General features: G+C 45.2%; 1 protein-coding gene across 6 annotated transcripts in view; it reads right to left on the bottom strand.

Annotated features, from left to right (window-relative positions):
- Positions 1-1,605: 1,605 nt before the first annotated feature.
- NPAS3 (neuronal PAS domain protein 3) overlaps positions 1,606-17,992 on the bottom strand; it is a 344,072-nt gene continuing 327,685 nt past the window's right edge. For all 6 annotated transcript variants that reach the window (XM_075282962.1, XM_075282963.1, XM_075282965.1 and 3 more), the window contains 3 exons: positions 7,589-7,736; positions 4,947-5,062; positions 1,606-3,912 (listed from right to left, as the gene is read on the bottom strand). In XM_075282962.1, coding sequence (XP_075139063.1) covers positions 2,507-3,912; positions 4,947-5,062; positions 7,589-7,736 — 1,670 coding nt within the window. In that variant the 3' untranslated portion in view covers positions 1,606-2,506. The remainder of the gene's footprint in view (positions 3,913-4,946; positions 5,063-7,588; positions 7,737-17,992) is intronic.

The following is a 17,992-nucleotide window of genomic DNA, read 5'->3' as shown; positions in this document are numbered from 1 at the left end:
GCTGAGCTCGGTGATATATAGGGTTATATGACAGAGGAGAGAAGCTGAGCTCTGTGATATATAGGGCTATATGATAGATGGAGAGAAGCTGAGCTCTGTGATATATAGGGTTATATGATAGAGGAGAGAAGCTGAGCTCTGTGATATATAGGGTTATATGATAGAGGAGAGAAGCTGAGCTCTGTGATATATAGGGTTATATGATAGGGGAGAGAAGCTGAGCTCGGTGATATATAGGGCTATATGATAGAGGAGAGAAGCTGAGCTCTGTGATATATAGGGTTATATGATAGAGGAGAGAGGCTGAGCTCTGTGATATATAGGGTTATATGATAGATGGAGAGAAGCTGAGCTCTGTGATATATAGGGTTATATGATAGAGGAGAGAAGCTGAGCTCTGTGATATATAGGGTTATATGATAGAGGAGAGAGGCTGAGCTCTGTGATATATAGGGTTATATAATTTGGAGCGAAATTTCTGAGTAAAAAGCAGAGTAAGGGTCCATCCACACGGAGTAACGTGCCACGTGACCTGGCACGTATACGGCGTGTGATATTTTGAGCGCCGTAAAAGCTCCCATTGATTTCAATGGGAGCCTGGATCGTATATGCCGCGTTATTTTGAGGCCGCAAAATCACGGCCGCAAAATAACGCGGTGTATACAATCCAGGCTCGCATTGAAATCAACGGGAGCTTTTACGGCGCTTAAAATATCACACGCCATATACGTGCCAGGTCACGTGGCACGTTACTCCGTGTGGATGGACCCTTACTCTGCTTTTTACTCAGAAATTTCACTCCAAATTATATAACCCTATATATCACAGAGCACAGCCTCTCTCCTCTATCATATAACCCTATATATCACAGAGCTCAGCTTCTCTCCTCTATCATATAACCCTATATACCAGAGCTCAGCTTCTCTCCTATATCATGTAATCCTATATATCACAGAACTCCGCTTCTCTCCTCTATTATATGCTGTACTCAGATATGGCAGCAGAAATCACCTGATAGGTTCACTTTAAGACCAGGTTCACACAGGGTTTTTTGGGGCAGATTTTGATGCAGAATTCGCGCCAGAATCTGGCTAAAAAAACACCTCCCACTGAAATCAATGGGAGACGGTCATTTCCTTTTTCCACAAGTGGTTTGTTCTCGCTCGTCGAAAAAAGAAGCGACCTCCCCATTGTTCAGGCAGATTCAGTGGCTGATTCAGCCGCCTGCCTCCGCCTTGCGACACCTCCCTCCCGTCTAGGCCCATTCATTTGGGCCTAATCCAGAGCGGAATGCCGCAATGGTGCACTGCACCGGCATCCAGTCGTGGCTCGCTGTTTTTTTGAACCGGAATCGCAGCCAGAAATTCCGGTCCAAAAAACTCATGTGTGAACTTACCCTTAGAGTCTTTCTAACAATACTGGCTATGGTTTGTTATGACTAGCTGGGGCAACAGTGTAACATTGGAAGATTTTTGGAGGGGAGCAATATTTGGCTACTAATAAGGGCTGGAAGAATCTATTGCTCCTTCATAGATGCCTTAAGGTTACACCACAATCCTCAGTAACAGCTGGGCATCAAACACCATGGTTTGGAGAATCCATATCATAGTATGTGAATCTGGTGCGGAAAACGCTCTTTCCTGCATGTGACGTGTGTGTGATGCAGTATCTTTATATACACACCCATAGCATCTCCCTTGAAAAGACAAGGCATCTTGGTACATCAATACACAGCTGTTGTACAGACTGTTTCAGTCAACACCCTTTTGCAACGTTGGGGATTAATGCAAGGCTTCTGACACTTCCACCATCCAGTAGTGCACGTCTGCCAACTCTTTCCTTGCCAGAGCAGTATGCATGGCACTGCCCCTCTGGCAATTAAACAGTTAATGGCTCCGAGATCTAGCAGCAGAGAAGGAGAGGTCCAAACATTCTGAGAAATAAACATTACAACGTACGCGAACAATGTCTCAGTATTTTGGCAGTGACAGGGTGAGGAGTAAAAGAAGCCCATAAAGGTTTCTGGGGTCGAAAACAGGGAATTTGAGGTGTGAGTCAAAGTGCTGGAATACTTTATGTTGTAAAGGATCAGAACGCAGCCGTTGCTTCTTCCTCTACGTGACGGAGCAACGGGCACAGTGCGAGCGGTCCCCAGGAGAGGCATCTGCCAGCTAAACCAAAGCCGCAGAAAAGGGGGCTGATGGAGGAACATCTATTATATGCAGCCCAGCTAAGAATGAGGTGTGGAAGACAGGGCTACTGGTCCCAAAACGTTTCGGAGGAGGAAATTAATCATTAGGATTGAGCCTTAAGGAACACCTCCTCCTCTAGCGGCTTTGGATTAGGGAGCAGCGGAGGAGACGTGGGGTGGCCAGGTTTAGCTGCCCCTAACACCAGTACATAGCCACCTACATTCTGAATTATTATATAACGTCTTTCTCTACTCTCTGAAGTCTGTCCATTTTCTCCTCCTTCTCTCTTTCGTTCGTCTCCCTCTTTGTTTTCCTCAGTCCTCTTTACGTTCTAGAGTCTGTGCTGCATGGATGCCATTGCTGTACACTGGGAATGGAAGGGAGGAGAAAATTCCTTCAGCTGTAGTGAAGACACTGGCAGCAGGGACTTGGGTAAGACCAGCACCTGTCACCGCTCCTCCAAAAGGGCCAGACATGTTTAGTCGGTGTACATGGTGGTACAGCATCTCCATTGGGGTTTTGGGGTCTAGACCAAATCCAGGTCCATTTACATCCACAAAGTTCACAGGGTGGGCATTAGGGAGCAGGTTGCCCTGCATGGCCAGTGTCACCTCAGCTGGGGCATATCGAATGGTGCCCGTGGTGTACACCCTCTGTCCACTGCTTCCTGTGGCTGCAAGGGTTCCCGCAACCCGATGCACAAGAGGAAGGACCACGTTGCCAGCCTGAAGCCTTTGTAGTGCTTCTAACTCTCCTGCATACAGAAGAGAATTGGATGGGCCGCCTGTCTGGGGAGGTTTCTCGCGAGGTGAGGCAGAGAGTGGAGGTGAAAGTGGATCTGAGTTGACAGGACCCAAGCCCCCTGAGGATCCCGAATACTGCGCTTTGCTGCGCCCAGCTCCCTCAGCCCCGCCTGGGGGTGTGAGAACAGAGTCTGGTATGGAGACATGGAGGGCTGGAGGTGCAGCAGCAGAGGAGGATGGGGAGGGGGAGAAGTGCTCGCCCCCCGTTGGAGGCTTGGTCATACTATAAGGGGATTCATTGCGTGAGATCTCTCGATTGGGTGGGAAATTCCAAATACTGCTGTCATTGTCAAAGTTGATAGGTTCTGCCATTTCTGTCTTGATCTTCAGCACAGATGAAGTAGAACAAGTGCCTGTTGGGGGAGGAGTGGAAGGAAGCAGTCTTGGAGGATCCCCCAACGTGCTCTCTATCCCACTAGGGCTTGATCCCCCAGACAGACGCCTCCTGCGGCCGCCACACTGTCCTAAACTCTTTCTCCGCCTCCTTTTCCTCCGTTGGTGCCTACCGAGAACACCAGTGACGCAGATTGATGTCTCTTCTTCATCCTCTTCTTCCTCCTCTCCACTTTCAGAGTCTTTGGCGCTGTCAGAGCTCAGGGACTCAGGTCCACGCATGTCTGATTCACTCTCAGTGTAGCGCTCTACTTTAATGTGCATAGGACCAAGGGCTCCCAGGGCACTAATACTCCCTAACGCACTTAACCCTCCTTGCTCCATCTCCTCTGCCGCCTTCCTAACCTCACAGTCTTCACTTTCTTCGCTCTCCTCACTACAAGCATCACTTGAGCTATTCGCTTCTTCATCACAATTCATCTCTGGATCAGAGTGTTGGCCAGGCTGTTTACGGTCTGGCTCGGGATCTTCGCTTTGCTCAGACAGGTTCCCCTTTCCATCTGACTTTGGATTATCATTATCCTCTGTGGATATACAAAAAAGAAAATAAAAAAAAAATCCCAAAATTATTTTTTGCATAAACTTTTAATATTTTCATGGGTTGTCTGGCAAAGATTGATTAAAAATAAATAAATAAATATATACATATATGTAAAAAGTAGACTTAGTTGTGCGTTCACACGGAGGAAAGTGGAGCACAATCTGGCACATACACGTGATGGCAGATTACGCGCTCAAAATGCTCCCATTCATTTCAATGGGAGTTAGGAGCGTATACGCGCAAAATAACGCAGCGTATATGATCCAGGCTCCCATTTTATGGCGCGCAAAGTCTCTCACACCGTATACGTGCCACATCACGCGGCACATTACTCCGTGTGAATGGACCCTTAGGCTGAGGCCCCACATTGCGGAAACACAGGTTTTTTTGTTGCGTTTTTTTCAAGCCAAAGCCAGGAGTGGATTGAGCAGAAGGGAGGAATATAAAAGCTTCCTATATATATCCCATTCCTTGCGTAGCCATTTTTGGCTTTGGCTCAAAAAACTGCAGCAAAACCTTTTCGTAAGCTGTGTTTCCGCAATGTTGGGCCTCAGCCTTAATGATAACATTCAGTGCGTATGGATTTTACAGTTATTATTGTCTGTGTTTCATGTCTATACTTTACATAACTACATTGAAGTCTATAGGAGAGAGACTGGCAGAGGGTGCGCTCATATGGCACGCACCCTTTCATTAGTGTGGCACACCCATGACTAGAAGGAATCTACGCCAACTTATAGCTGACATGGATTTTCAGTAAAAATCGTTGCAAGGAAGTGGCGAGGGTGGCACAAAAAAAGAAAAAGTTGCTATTTTTCTTCTTGTGCAAACCAAACTTTTGTTTTAAGCCTTGTATGCCAGAAAACTGGTGCACAAGGTGCTTTTTATAATAATAGTCAATTATTTAGGGAGCTATGAGGTGTTCACATGCGCTATCTTTATTGCGGTTTCTATCTCTATACATGGAATAAAACACGAGTACTATGACATTAGCTGTAACGTTCACATCTGTGTTACCTGAATTGTCCTTGGAGTCGGAGTCCGAGTCGGAGGTCTCTGAGGATTCTGATGTCTTTTCAGGCAAATGTGGCAGCTGAGCAATATCCATTGGAATGTCCTTGTATTCAGGCAAACTAAATGACCAAAAGACAGGGGTGTCAGACTGCGGAGTTATGGCGTAAATGTCCTGAATGTGACACATTAAAAGCCTATACTGAAAAGTAAGAACTCGCTCGTGTACTGACAAACCACAGTCATAAGACACGGTGACATGTCACAGCTATAGGGTCAGGGCACATCATCTCTCCCAAACACCACTGGCAGGTCTGTCATGGGACAACTGTTAACGTGAGGTCATTTTTAGCGATATCCCTTTATATGTTTTACCATAAGGTGCCAAAAATAATACAATTACGTAGTGCTCAAAAAACACTTGCAAAATATTTGGGGAGTAATTCACACCCCTAGCTAGCTAAGGCTGAGGTCACACCTGCGTCAGGATGTCCATTCTTCTGGTCTATCTTTTGACAAGCACCAACAGATCCTGAGGGGCACCAGTGACTAAAATGGGGACCATGGATATCTGTTTTTTTGGTATTTTTTTTTGCTTGCAGAACTTTTTCGCCTGGGACGTCTGCTGGACTCTGTGCCGGAGGCATGAACGCTAAACACGCTTTTTCCTGCATCCCTTTTTACAGAAAGTGCGCAGATGTTTCCTCTGTGGACTTTCTGCTTCCATTATGCCTATAGGGAAACCACTTGCGTTTCTATAGGTATAATTGACATGCTGCGAATTCCAAAAACGTGATGGTTTTGTAAATCGCGGCATTTCCGCTACGGATATTTTTCTGCACTGTTTGGAAGGGACTCTCTAGAATCCCATCCACCTTGCAGGGACTGTAAAATGCTGCTGCCAAAACTGTGGCAATTACCCCACACGAGCCCTCAGCCTAAGGCTCCATTCTCACGGAGTAACGGCGGCGCTTCAAAACAGATCCCATTGATTTCAATAGGTGCCGGCATACGCATGCTACATATTGAAATCAATGGGTTACAAAGACTTCCATTGATTTCAATGGGGAGTGCGTGTATGCCGGCACCCATTCAAGTCAATGGGATCTGTTTTTACACTGCTCACTCTGAATGAGTTTTACGTTCAGAATGAGCGAGTGTAAACTCCGTGTGCAGACTCCCTAAACCTGACTTTTTTTCCCAACAATGTCAGGACAAAAATAACAAACACCCAACAGACCCCAATACAGTCAATGATTTAGTCAGTTGTGTATAGTCAATGGTGCCTGGTCATATTTCACGTATTCAGATGGATATCATACAAGGCTGCATGTCAAGCTAAAGACACTTGGAGCTACTGGCTGCTGCACTCTACAGATATTACCAGCAGGTGGCGCACAAGTCACATTCATTGTCTCAACGCATTTCAACTTTGGATAGTTTGGATGCTCTTTTGGTGAATGCTTTATTTTATTGTTGTGTGCTCCCCTCTAGGTGTATTATTATATGTGTTGTATTTCTGCTACTCCTTCTACTACATATACTATATGTATATACTTTATACCTGCACTACATCATGTACATTCATGAGTGGATTATAAGAAACGTATTTCTTTTTTACATCAATCCATCCCACTGTTATAGAAACGCTCCAATTGAGTCAGACCAGCCATTGGACTACTAAGCATGGAAAGTCTTGGGATGTCAATGAATAAAATACAAGTTATATTGAATCTTCTTCTGCTCTACACATAAGACCCCATATTCAACGGGACAGGCTCCCTTTAAAGAGGACCTTTCACCATCTTCAGGAACTATTTGCATCCTTAAAGAGGACCTTACATATTCTTGGGCACATGCGGTTTTATATACTGCTAGAAAGCCAACAGTACACTGAATTCAGCACACTGTTGGCTTTACTGCTATGTACCCCAGTGAAGGCGATATCGGGGCCATTAGTTACGGCACCGATCTCTCCCCACTGTCAGCAGGGCGTTCCTCATAGCTCAACGTCATCGCAGGGCGGTAAGGAACGTCCCTTCTGACAGTACAAGGCTATGTTACAGTACTGTCAAGGGGGAGGGGGTGTGTTCCTTACATCCCAGTAATGACACTGAGCTATGAGGAACACCCTTCTGACAGTGGGGAGAAATCAGTGCCAAAACTAACAGTGCACTATTGGCTTTCTAGTGGTATATAAAACCACACTTTCATGAGGACATGAAATGTTCTTTTTAATGGGTGCATTTGCATTGACTCTGGCACAGTTGGAGTTTTTTCTGTAGTCCCCTCCGTTCCTGAGTAATCAGTGATGTTAGTTTCAGCACCCAAAATGCTAATTAAGCTCTCATATGTCAGGTAGGCAGTCCTTAGCTCGTATAGCTAGTTCAGGACTGCCCACCAGGCAGACAAATTAGCATATTTGGTCCTGAAATTAACAGCAACAATTGCTCAGGTATGGAGGGGACAAGAGAAAAAACTCAAACTGTACTAGAATCAGTGGAGTGGGGCCTACTGAAAGATGCAAAGTTCCCTTTAAAGGTTCAATATTATAGACCTAAAGGCCTAGGTGGCCCATGGGCTTCCGGAAGTTGTATGTTGTCCAGTTTGTGAGTTAGGTCCTAGACAGAAGTACGGGGTGACGTTACCTGAGGATGTAGTTGACCCAGATGATGTTTCGCTCGTTGGCATTTTTAGCGTTGATTGAGATGGTCGCACAAGACTGGACCCAGATATAGCCACCGTTCTTCTGCATCCATCGGTAATACTTGGTTACACACTGACCCTTGTTCAACACTGCAGAGAAAATATACGTCTTCAGATCATTTCTGGATGAAGATTACTCAATGCATAGAATAATAGCACGGGCACTCTTTCTACATATAGTATAAACTGGCCATGTGGTGTCTACCGAGCGCTCATGTCTCTGACAACACTTCCCAACCTCCCCGCTATACCCATGCACGACGGACGGGGCTTAACTCCCTTGAGAACAAAAGGATCGGTCATGCTTGGATGTTGGGGAGAGTCAGGAGGTCCCCATGCATACGAGGTGGTCTACCAGTCCCACCAAAATCAGCAGGTTGGGCTAGCAATAACCGAGTGTACATAGCACTGCGTTCACAGGGTAGCAGTATACTGGTAGAGGTTGGGAGTACGGCACTAAACTCCACCGCTATCACACTAAAGTCTCTCTCTGCCTGCCTCTTAGAGGTTATTTGAAGGTATTTGTGCAGCTTTGATCCCTGGGCTCATTTTGGGGGATTCCAGCCGGCCAGAAAATACAGCACTTTCTTTTCATCTTGTCAGAGAGAATTTACAGCTCTCAGATGAACAAAATCCCAGTCGGAGAGATGGGGTGGGGTGATGGGGGGACCTGAAACCATGGGAGTTAATATGTGAAGACAGCGGAGGCAGGGTTTTTGGAAACGAAGGAGAAAGAGGAACGACTGATAGTAAAGGTGTGATAGAAAAGTAAAAGATATTGAAAAATATACTTCATAGGAAAGTCATAAGCACTACTATACTGAATGCATTAAAGACCTACAAAACATGACTTCAGATCAGCCAAAGTAGCCAAACCAGAGTCTTCTCCAATAGAGAGCTGTTTCGGGCGTCCCACGTCAAGTCTTAAAGCTCTATCATGGATATGACATAGACTTACAGCATAGATATCCATAGGTGGCATTAGTGAGACGGTTGAATCTGTATATATATTCCCAGGAAGCATTGCCTGTAAGGGCTCGTTCACACGGGGCAAGAAGGGTCGGATTTTGACCACCTCAGAATCCGCCCCCTCACAATGGAGGTCTATGTAGACCGCTAGCTTACTTTTTCCCCATGAGCGGTATGTTCCTGCTCACAGAAAAAAGAAGCGAGCTGCCCTTTCTTCAGGCGGATTCCGCGGCTGAGTCAGCCCCGGCGTCCGCCTCGTGACAGCACCCTCCGGACTAGGCCCATTCATTTGGGCCTACTCCGGAGCAGGAAGCCGCGACTGTCGGAAGCCGCAACATTTTGGTCCTATTCTGACGCGCAAAATCAGGACCAAAATACGCGCTCACTAGGCCCATGCGAACTAGCCCTAAGACTCCCTGCACCAGCTGGTCTCCTGAAGAAGAACTAGCACCCCTCTCGATACCATACTGAAGAAATGATGAACCCTTGTGTCAGTTTTCTGTAGGTTCTGCTGCTGATCTACCCTCTTGGCTGGAGATATCCGGAGAGGCGTACCAGCTTCGGAAATAAAAAAAGCTTTGGCACTGCCTGACGGAGTAACACAAAGATTTTTCCCAAAGCTTTTCATGTGGCACTATCCGTCTCAGGAGGGATAAGAACCAAACCATCTATAGTGTGAAAGAGGACATAAAGGACATCCGAGTACAAGATGAAAACATTCCTTGACCAATGGTTATCCAAAAAGACAGAAAAGGGGCAGCACCTTTACCGATGTACATGCACCCTCGGCTCTAGAAACTCTCCAGCTCCAGACAACGGAACTACTCACTAAGCTGCCGGAGACGCTGGACATGGTTTTCCGGGTGATACCTACTAGGCCTCCTGATCAAGTTTCCTTCCACCGTTTTACCCTAATTTCTGTATAATAATTCTCCTTTATCGCTGAGCCCAGCATTTACACATATGGGGAATGAGGACAGTTGCACATAAAATTCATTGTACTCGCTATCTCAATATCTGCTCATGCAGTTTCCTCCAGTGTTTTGCCTTCTGGGAAGTGCAATGTGAATATACAACATGTGGCGTAAAGTAATCTGATACAAGCAAATGGTTTGCATTATAGGAGCTCAGGTAAGTTGTCTTTTAATATGCTTGCTGATGGTTTCCAACGGAAAACTGTAAAATTGTAAATGCAGATCTGGGCTTTTTAATACAGGCTTCATATATATATATATATGCTGTAACATATAAATAGACCTGATATTTTGGCCAAGTTAAGCAGTATGTGCAGGAGTTGCACAAGAAATGGTTAATGGCGAGGCTTTGCATTGAGATTTATAGGTGGCGGGGCACATAGGCATTAATGAGCATGATGTTTCATTGCCTGGATGGTAGTCGGTATCACTGTATAATGCAGCATGTTCAGAGGAACATAATTAACCATGAAATTACATCGGTGTCTCTCACATCTTTCTAGAGGAAAACTGCAAGCGGAGGGCACTTCTGCTATGTCACCAGGAGGGGGCAGTATGTCACCAGCAGCCCCATGTCCCCTTACTGTGTCCTTGTCTCTGTCTGTCTGGAATGGAAAACCTTCTAACTGCTGTAATAAATTTGGCTAAATTAGTGGTTAAATGGTTATCTCAAGTAATATGTATTTGCATTAATCATCTTGCTGCAAAGCAGAGCTGGGGAAGGCTCCGGAGAAGGCACTAAATTCATATTGTCCATTTAATTGTGGCTAATAAGTGCTACACAATACACAGTGTGCTGGGGGGGAGCGGGCAGAAAGGGACGGAGGGAGGGGGGCAGGAAAAAAACAATAAGGACAGGTGGAGTGCGGGGAGAAAGCTGCACAGTCCGCAAAACATGTTGACCCCACTAAAAGATAATGCACAATGGGCACAGCGTCCATTGAAATCTCCTGAATATGTTATATCTGTTATGAAACTAACATTAGATTAAGACAAGTCATTTACAGCTAGTATAGGAAGGAGGATAGGGAAATATTGGGCGCATTATGGCGTGTCCTGCCCTTACAACAATAAGGGATCCATTACCATGCTCAACTCATCCATGCCTGGTAAAGCTAATGACAAGCATGGGTAAGATTAATGGAGTCTAATGACAATCAGATATACTGTACAGTCTCCTTTAGGCTTCATGCATATGGCTGAAGAGCTGTAACAGGGAACCCAAAGAGGTCTTACTATGGATACAATGGATCTTTCAGATGTCATATAATGCAGATATTCTACCCTAGAAGCATTGACAGAGAATACAGAGCCTAAGGAGACTCTGTGTGTTAACATGAAGCTTTCTTCACATGGTTGTGCCATATATATAGGCTTAAACTTCAGAGCCTAAGGAGACTCCCTGTGCCAATATGAAGCTGTGTATATACGGTTCTGCCATGTATATGATGGCTTAAGGTAGTCATACACTACAGAGCCTAAGGAGACTCCTTGTCCCAATATGAAGCTGCTATCTAAATGATGCCTAAAGATAACCATACACTACAGAGCCTAAGGAGACTCTGCGTGTTAGCACGAAGCCTTCTTCACATGGTTCCGCCATATACAAGATGAAGATAGGCTTAAACGTCAGAGCCTAAGGAGACTCCTTGTGCCAATATGAAGCTGTGTATACATGGTTAGGACATGTATATGATGCCTAAAGATAGTCATACACTACAGAGCCTAAGGGGACTCCTTGTGCCAGCATGAAGTGTTTGGCACATGGTTCTAACACGCACATGGTGCCTAAAGATGGGGACCCCTTGTTCTCTGACGGCAGCTTATCTCCCTTCCAATCAAAAGTATTGGACATACAGCCCAATTCCTCTCCCCTGTTCACTATGACACCCATTGTTGGGGTAGGTCAAGAAACCCCTGTACACATAAAATATATGGCCCATCCTGCCATGATTGAGCAATATTAATGTACATGGCTACTTTAAGGCTATCTCCTCCTGAGATGTAGTCACAGCGGGGTGCACATACTTTAAGGCTAGCTCCTCCTGAGATGTAGTCACAGCGGGGTGCACATACTTTAAGGCTATCTCCTCCTGAGATGTAATCACAGTGGGGTGTACATACTTTAAGGCTAGCTCCTCCTGAGATGTAATCACAGTGGGGTGTACATACTTTAAGGCTAGCTCCTCCTGAGATGTAGTCACAGTGGGGTGCACATACTTTAAGGCTAGCTCCTCCTGAGATGTAGTCACGGCGGGGTGTACATACTTTAAGGCTAGCTCCTCCTGAGATGTAGTCACAGCGGGGTGCACATACTCTAAGGCTAGCTCCTCCTGAGATGTAGTCACAGCGGGGTGCACATACTCTAAGGCTAGCTCCTCCTGAGATGTAGTCACAGCGGGGTGCACATACTTTAAGGCTAGCTCCTCCTGAGATGTAGTCACAGCGGGGTGCACATACTTTAAGGCTAGCTCCTCCTGAGATGTAGTCACAGCGGGGTGCACATACTTTAAGGCTAGCTCCTCCTGAGATGTAGTCACAGCGGGGTGCACATACTTTAAGGCTAGCTCCTCCTGAGATGTAGTCACAGCGGGGAGCACATACTTTAAGGCTAGCTCCTCCTGAGATGTAGTCACGGCGGGGTGTACATACTTTAAGGCTAGCTCCTCCTGAGATGTAGTCACAGCGGGGTGCACATACTTTAAGGCTAGCTCCTCCTGAGATGTAGTCACAGCGGGGTGCACATACTCTAAGGCTAGCTCCTCCTGAGATGTAGTCACAGCGGGGTGCACATACTTTAAGGCTATCTCCTCCTGAGATGTAGTCACAGCGGGGTGCACATACTTTAAGGCTATCTCCTCCTGAGATGTAATCACAGTGGGGTGTACATACTTTAAGGCTAGCTCCTCCTGAGATGTAGTCACAGCGGGGTGCACATACTTTAAGGCTAGCTCCTCCTGAGATGTAGTCACGGCGGGGTGTACATACTTTAAGGCTAGCTCCTCCTGAGATGTAGTCACAGCGGGGTGCACATACTTTAAGGCTAGCTCCTCCTGAGATGTAGTCACAGTGGGGTGCACATACTTTAAGGCTAGCTCCTCCTGAGATGTAGTCACGGCGGGGTGTACATACTTTAAGGCTAGCTCCTCCTGAGATGTAGTCACAGCGGGGTGCACATACTCTAAGGCTAGCTCCTCCTGAGATGTAGTCACAGCGGGGTGCACATACTTTAAGGCTATCTCCTCCTGAGATGTAATCACAGTGGGGTGTACATACTTTAAGGCTAGCTCCTCCTGAGATGTAGTCACAGCGGGGTGCACATTACCAAAACCTAGTCCACATGCTGGGATAAAAACCTGCGCAGCCAATTCACCAACACCGCCAGTATCAACCTAGAACACGTCAATTTGTACAGTTTTGGCACAACTTGCCATTCTGGTGGTATACAGAATATTATATAAGCTGCTGAAAACTCGAGTCATTCAGAAACATTTCCTATTGATGTAAGCAATGCCATACATAATGGTCGACAAATACAACAAGGACAGCGCGTCCTGCCGTTAACAACGGGGCTCATAAACACAATGCACTACTGCTCCATATGGAAATGTAGAATTCCCCAATGATTTACATGTAACATCTGGCTGCAGAGTTATGTTCAGTGTAAAATACCATTCTTAATAAACACGGCTGAAATGTCACCAACCTTTCATGAGACATCTGCATTATATGAAGGAATTAGCATCAGTAATAAAGGGATTGCTATTATCAGATTAGCAATCGAGTAACAAGGTATATAGGGGACATCGGTCTAATATATGGAGCAGTAGATGCTTAGTCCGAAACGTTCCATTGTTACAGCCATGAATCAGACTAGTATTTAACAGCCTGCCATCTTGGGCTACCTAGATGTCGCGCCATTGCTGTGGACAGCTGTAGAAATGGATATACAACAATAATATTTGCTGGGCCCCAGGCTTAAAATATCACTGGTACGTGGTACCCAGAACCTTATTACTGTCACTAGACTCTTGGGTCGGTTACACTGTGTAGAAGACCATGGACACGATTTTTCCTATATGTATAATATTTCCTACATATAACCATAGTATTACTTACTGTCCGCAAAAAAACACGTTCACATGTAATCCGCAATCACGGATCTTCAAGAGGACTTGTATTGTCTCCTACACTTGTCTATGCTGCAAATATGGACATGCTTCGTAATTTGCGGTCCTTGTATGTGGCATGGATACACAATCGCAAAAACTACTGTCGTGTGCATGGGCCCATGGAGATGAATGGGTCCGTACTTTAATCCACAATTGCAGTGAGGCCTAACAGGCTCAAGCCTACTACTGGCACCAAGGAAAGCAAACTGAGGCAGATGCCAGAGAGCACTGCTGCCCTGCCATTACATAGTGTACATCTCAATTCCATTACAACTCTGCTACATCTCAACACTACCTCGATATGAGTTTGCAGCTTCCCTCCCCCTACACATCAGTGAGCGTTCTCCATTCTGCGACAGGGCATTGATACCATGATGTATGGCATTTTCAGACCCCCTGTTCCCTGCTGTCTTAGCATTTGTGCTTCACCTCCCTGGACATTGCTCCGTCTCTTCTGAGTCAGAGACAGAGACCCGGCACAAAAGAACAGAAGGATGACCAACAGGACAAGTAGGGCGCAGGGCAAACAAATCAATGAATATTACTGTATTCGGGCATTGATACCATGGTGTATGGCATTTACAGGCTTGGCACTGACGGTTGACCAATTGGACAGGAGTAAGTAGTGAAAAAAGTGAAGCAGGACAGAACCCCAGATAAAGACTAGAGATGAGCGAGTAGTATTTGATCGAATACCTCTGCTGCATAGATATTGGTGTAATCGGTCGAATACCACGCGGTAAAAATTGGATTCCCCTCCAAACTCCACTGATGCTTTTTTACACCAATATCTATGCAGGGGAGGTATTCGATCAAATATTACACGCTCATATAAATAAGCGCAGTTTAGGTGAATACCACCACTTTGGGTTAAAAATGGTCTACAAGACAATTGCTCTGTGCCAATATATTCCTGGTTCTCAAGGCTCGATCATAGTTCATGAAAAGGTGCAGAAATGTCCAATAATATACAGTGGACAGGTTATGTCGTTCTAAGTTATAAAAGTCGATTGTATGGAGTTCTGGCGTCTCTCAGAGGATAGGAGAGCCATTTGTGCCTAAAGGCCCCAATACCAGTGGGCAATGTAGAAATGACAATTTTGGATTCTTTAGGCCTGTTTGGCTTACCTCTGTATCCCCTGGCGATCATCCACCTGTTCAGTGGCGTAACTACAGTGGTAGCAGTGGTAACGGCTGCCACAGGGCCCGGGACATTAGGGGGCACGGTGACAGCCACTACCACTGCGGTTTTTTTAGTTTTTTTTAAATAGTCCGTTACGGGCCCTATTTACTTGCCGATCCTGGCTGGGCCGGGATCGGTAAGTGACACCGCGGGCCACACAAACACTATCATTATACTCTGGGGTCTTTGCAGACCCCCGAGTATAATTATCGGAAGCCCGGGAGAGGTAAGAAACATAAAAAACACTGTTACTTACCTCTCCACGATCCTGCCAGGCCTCCTTCCTAGTTGTCTGACATCTCTGACGTCACATGAACCCGGGTCATGTGATGTCCGACGTCATTGAAGAAGGACTGCAACGGAGGCCAACAGCGTAGGAGCCGGGGGATAGGTAAAAAACAGTAGTTTTTTATGTTTTTACTAGCTGGTACCCGTGACTTCGTCTGCGGTGATTGTAGAAGTGGGTATATACAGGCGGGGGTTAAGGTTTTCGTACTGTGTATATGGTATGGGATACGAAATGTAAGTTTGTATCTTGTTTTTGCTATAATTCTGAGAATACGTGAGACTTTTGTGTTGAATGTAATTTGTATTTGAGCTGCTATATATACGGTGTTGTGAGAAGCGTGACATAGTGACTTTGGGACAGAAGTATTTGAAGTTAACCCTTTCCCGCCGATGGCATTTTTTGATTTTCGTTTTTGACTCCCCTCCTTCTAAACCCCATAACTTTTTTATGTCTCCGCTCCCAGAGTTATATGAGGTCTTAATTTTTCCTGGGACAAATTTTTCTTCCTGATGCCACCATTATTTATTCTATATAATGTACTGGGAAGCAGGGAAAAAATTCAGAATGGGGTGGATTTGAAGAAAAAATGCATTTCTGCGACTTTCTTACGGGCTTTGGTTTTACGGCGTTCACTGTGCAACCAAAATGACATGTCCCTTGTATTCTGTGTTTCGTTACAATTCCGGGGATACCAAATTTATATGGTTTTATTTACATTTTGACCCCTTAAAAAAAATCCAAAACTGTGTTAAATTATTTTTTGAAAACTCGCCATATTCCGACAGCCGTAACTTTTTTATACGTGCGTGTACGGGGATGTATAGGGAGTCTTTTTTTGCGGGAACGGGTGTACTTTGTAGTTCTACCATTTTTGGGAAATGTTATTGCTTTGATCACTTTTTATTCAAATTTTTAGCAGAATCAAAACAGTGAAAAAATGGCAGTTTGGCACTTTTGACCATTTTTCCCGCTACGGCGTTTACCGAACAGGAAAAATATTTGTATAGCTTTATAGAGCGGGCGATTTAGGACGCGCAGATACCTAACATGTATGTATTTCACAGTTTTTAACTACTTTTATATGTGTTCTAGGGAAAGGGGGGTGATTTGAATTTTTAATCCTTTTTATTTATTTTTTTTATATTTTTTTTTTTACTTTTTTAAAACTTTTTTTTTTTGCATTTATTAGACCGCCTAGGGGTATTGATATAGGTGGGTGGTGTCGCGGATTGTCAGAGTGGTGGGGGCAAACATGGCTGCTCCGGAGCGTTAAAGAGCGCCTCCTAGAGAATCGTTAAGGTGAGGGGCAAAGTGGTAAAGTCTATGTATATGTGATTGTGTGGGGTTAGGGGCGAGGCTGAAGAGGGCAATATGAATTTTGTGGCTTGCTATGGTCCAAAGTGTGTGAGATTGCAGAGATGGTGGTGTGAGTTTGGGTTTTGTGGGGGTCCTGGCACAAACATATGTGCGCTATTGTGACGAAAAGTAGCCTATTGTTTAATCGAGTGTATTAACTATGTTTGTGGAAAATTTCAGCCAAATTGGTGGAGCGGTTTTTGAGTGATTGACCGCCAAACATCCGAACATCCAAAGGGTCCTGGGAAAAACGTATGTGCGCTATTGTGAGGAAAAGTAGCCTATTGCGCAATCGAGTGTAGGGACTATGTTTGTGGAAAATTTCAGCCAAATCGGTGGAGCGGTTTTTGCGTGATTGACCGCCAAACATCCGAACATCCAAAGGGTCCTGGGAAAAACGTATGTGAGCTATTGTGACGAAAAGTAGCCTATTGCGCAATCGAGTGTAGGGACTATGTTTGTGGAAAATTTCAGCCAAATCGGGGTCCAAAGTGTGTGAGATTGCAGAGATAGTGGTGTGAGTTTGGGTTTTGTGGGGGTCCTGGGAAAAACGTATGTGCGCTATTGTGACAAAAAGTAGCCTATTATTTAATCGGGTGTATTAACTATGTTTGTGGAAAATTTCAGCCAAATCGGTGGAGCGGTTTTTCCGTGATTGAGGAACAAACATCCGAACATGCAAACATCCAAACACACAAACTCACAAACTTTCACATTTATAATATTAATAGGATTCCCCTGGGTCTCCGATTATTATACTCTGGTCGGTCGAGGTCGTCTGTGTCGGTTGGGGGGGGGGGCATGTCAAAAGTTCGTCATGGGGCCCGCCATTCCTAGTTACGCCACTGCACCTGTTATAGCCAAGTCAGCAGTGCCAGTCTATACATGGGAAAAGTAGCATTAAATGGAGACCATCCAGACAAATGGCTGTCCGTGTAATTCAAGACCGGAGCTGCCGCTTCAATGTCTAACATCTATATACACTAATAGAGAATATGGACAGAAGCAGTAGTGATGCAGCCCCTTTAAGGATCTCATTATGATGTATATTACATATATTGTACACTATGTCTGTAAATATAACTGCAAATATAAAATTGCACATCTAGACAAGCAATATATTATGGCGATGGCCCATAACACGATAGTAAATGATGTGACGGAGATATCAAGTCTAGTGATGGAGAAGTTGGAGATCCTTGACACTTGTCACACGAGAGAGCTTCCGTCCTGCTATTAAGCTTTTTGATGCCAGGGGGCAAGCAACTTAACCCTGCCTTGGTACAGTCAATTTCTATTTTACTGCACATGTCCTTGCATTTCTCCAAACACCTGTCTACAGAGGGCCGTTCCTCAGCGAGCCGGTACAATAACCAGAAAGAACAAGGCTTGGCTGCGGTGTG

This window comes from Leptodactylus fuscus, chromosome 7, assembly GCF_031893055.1.
Source record: "Leptodactylus fuscus isolate aLepFus1 chromosome 7, aLepFus1.hap2, whole genome shotgun sequence".
Taxonomy (NCBI): domain Eukaryota; kingdom Metazoa; phylum Chordata; class Amphibia; order Anura; family Leptodactylidae; genus Leptodactylus; species Leptodactylus fuscus.
Note: the sequence above shows the minus strand (reverse complement) of the source record. Positions and strands in the feature narration are given on the sequence as shown.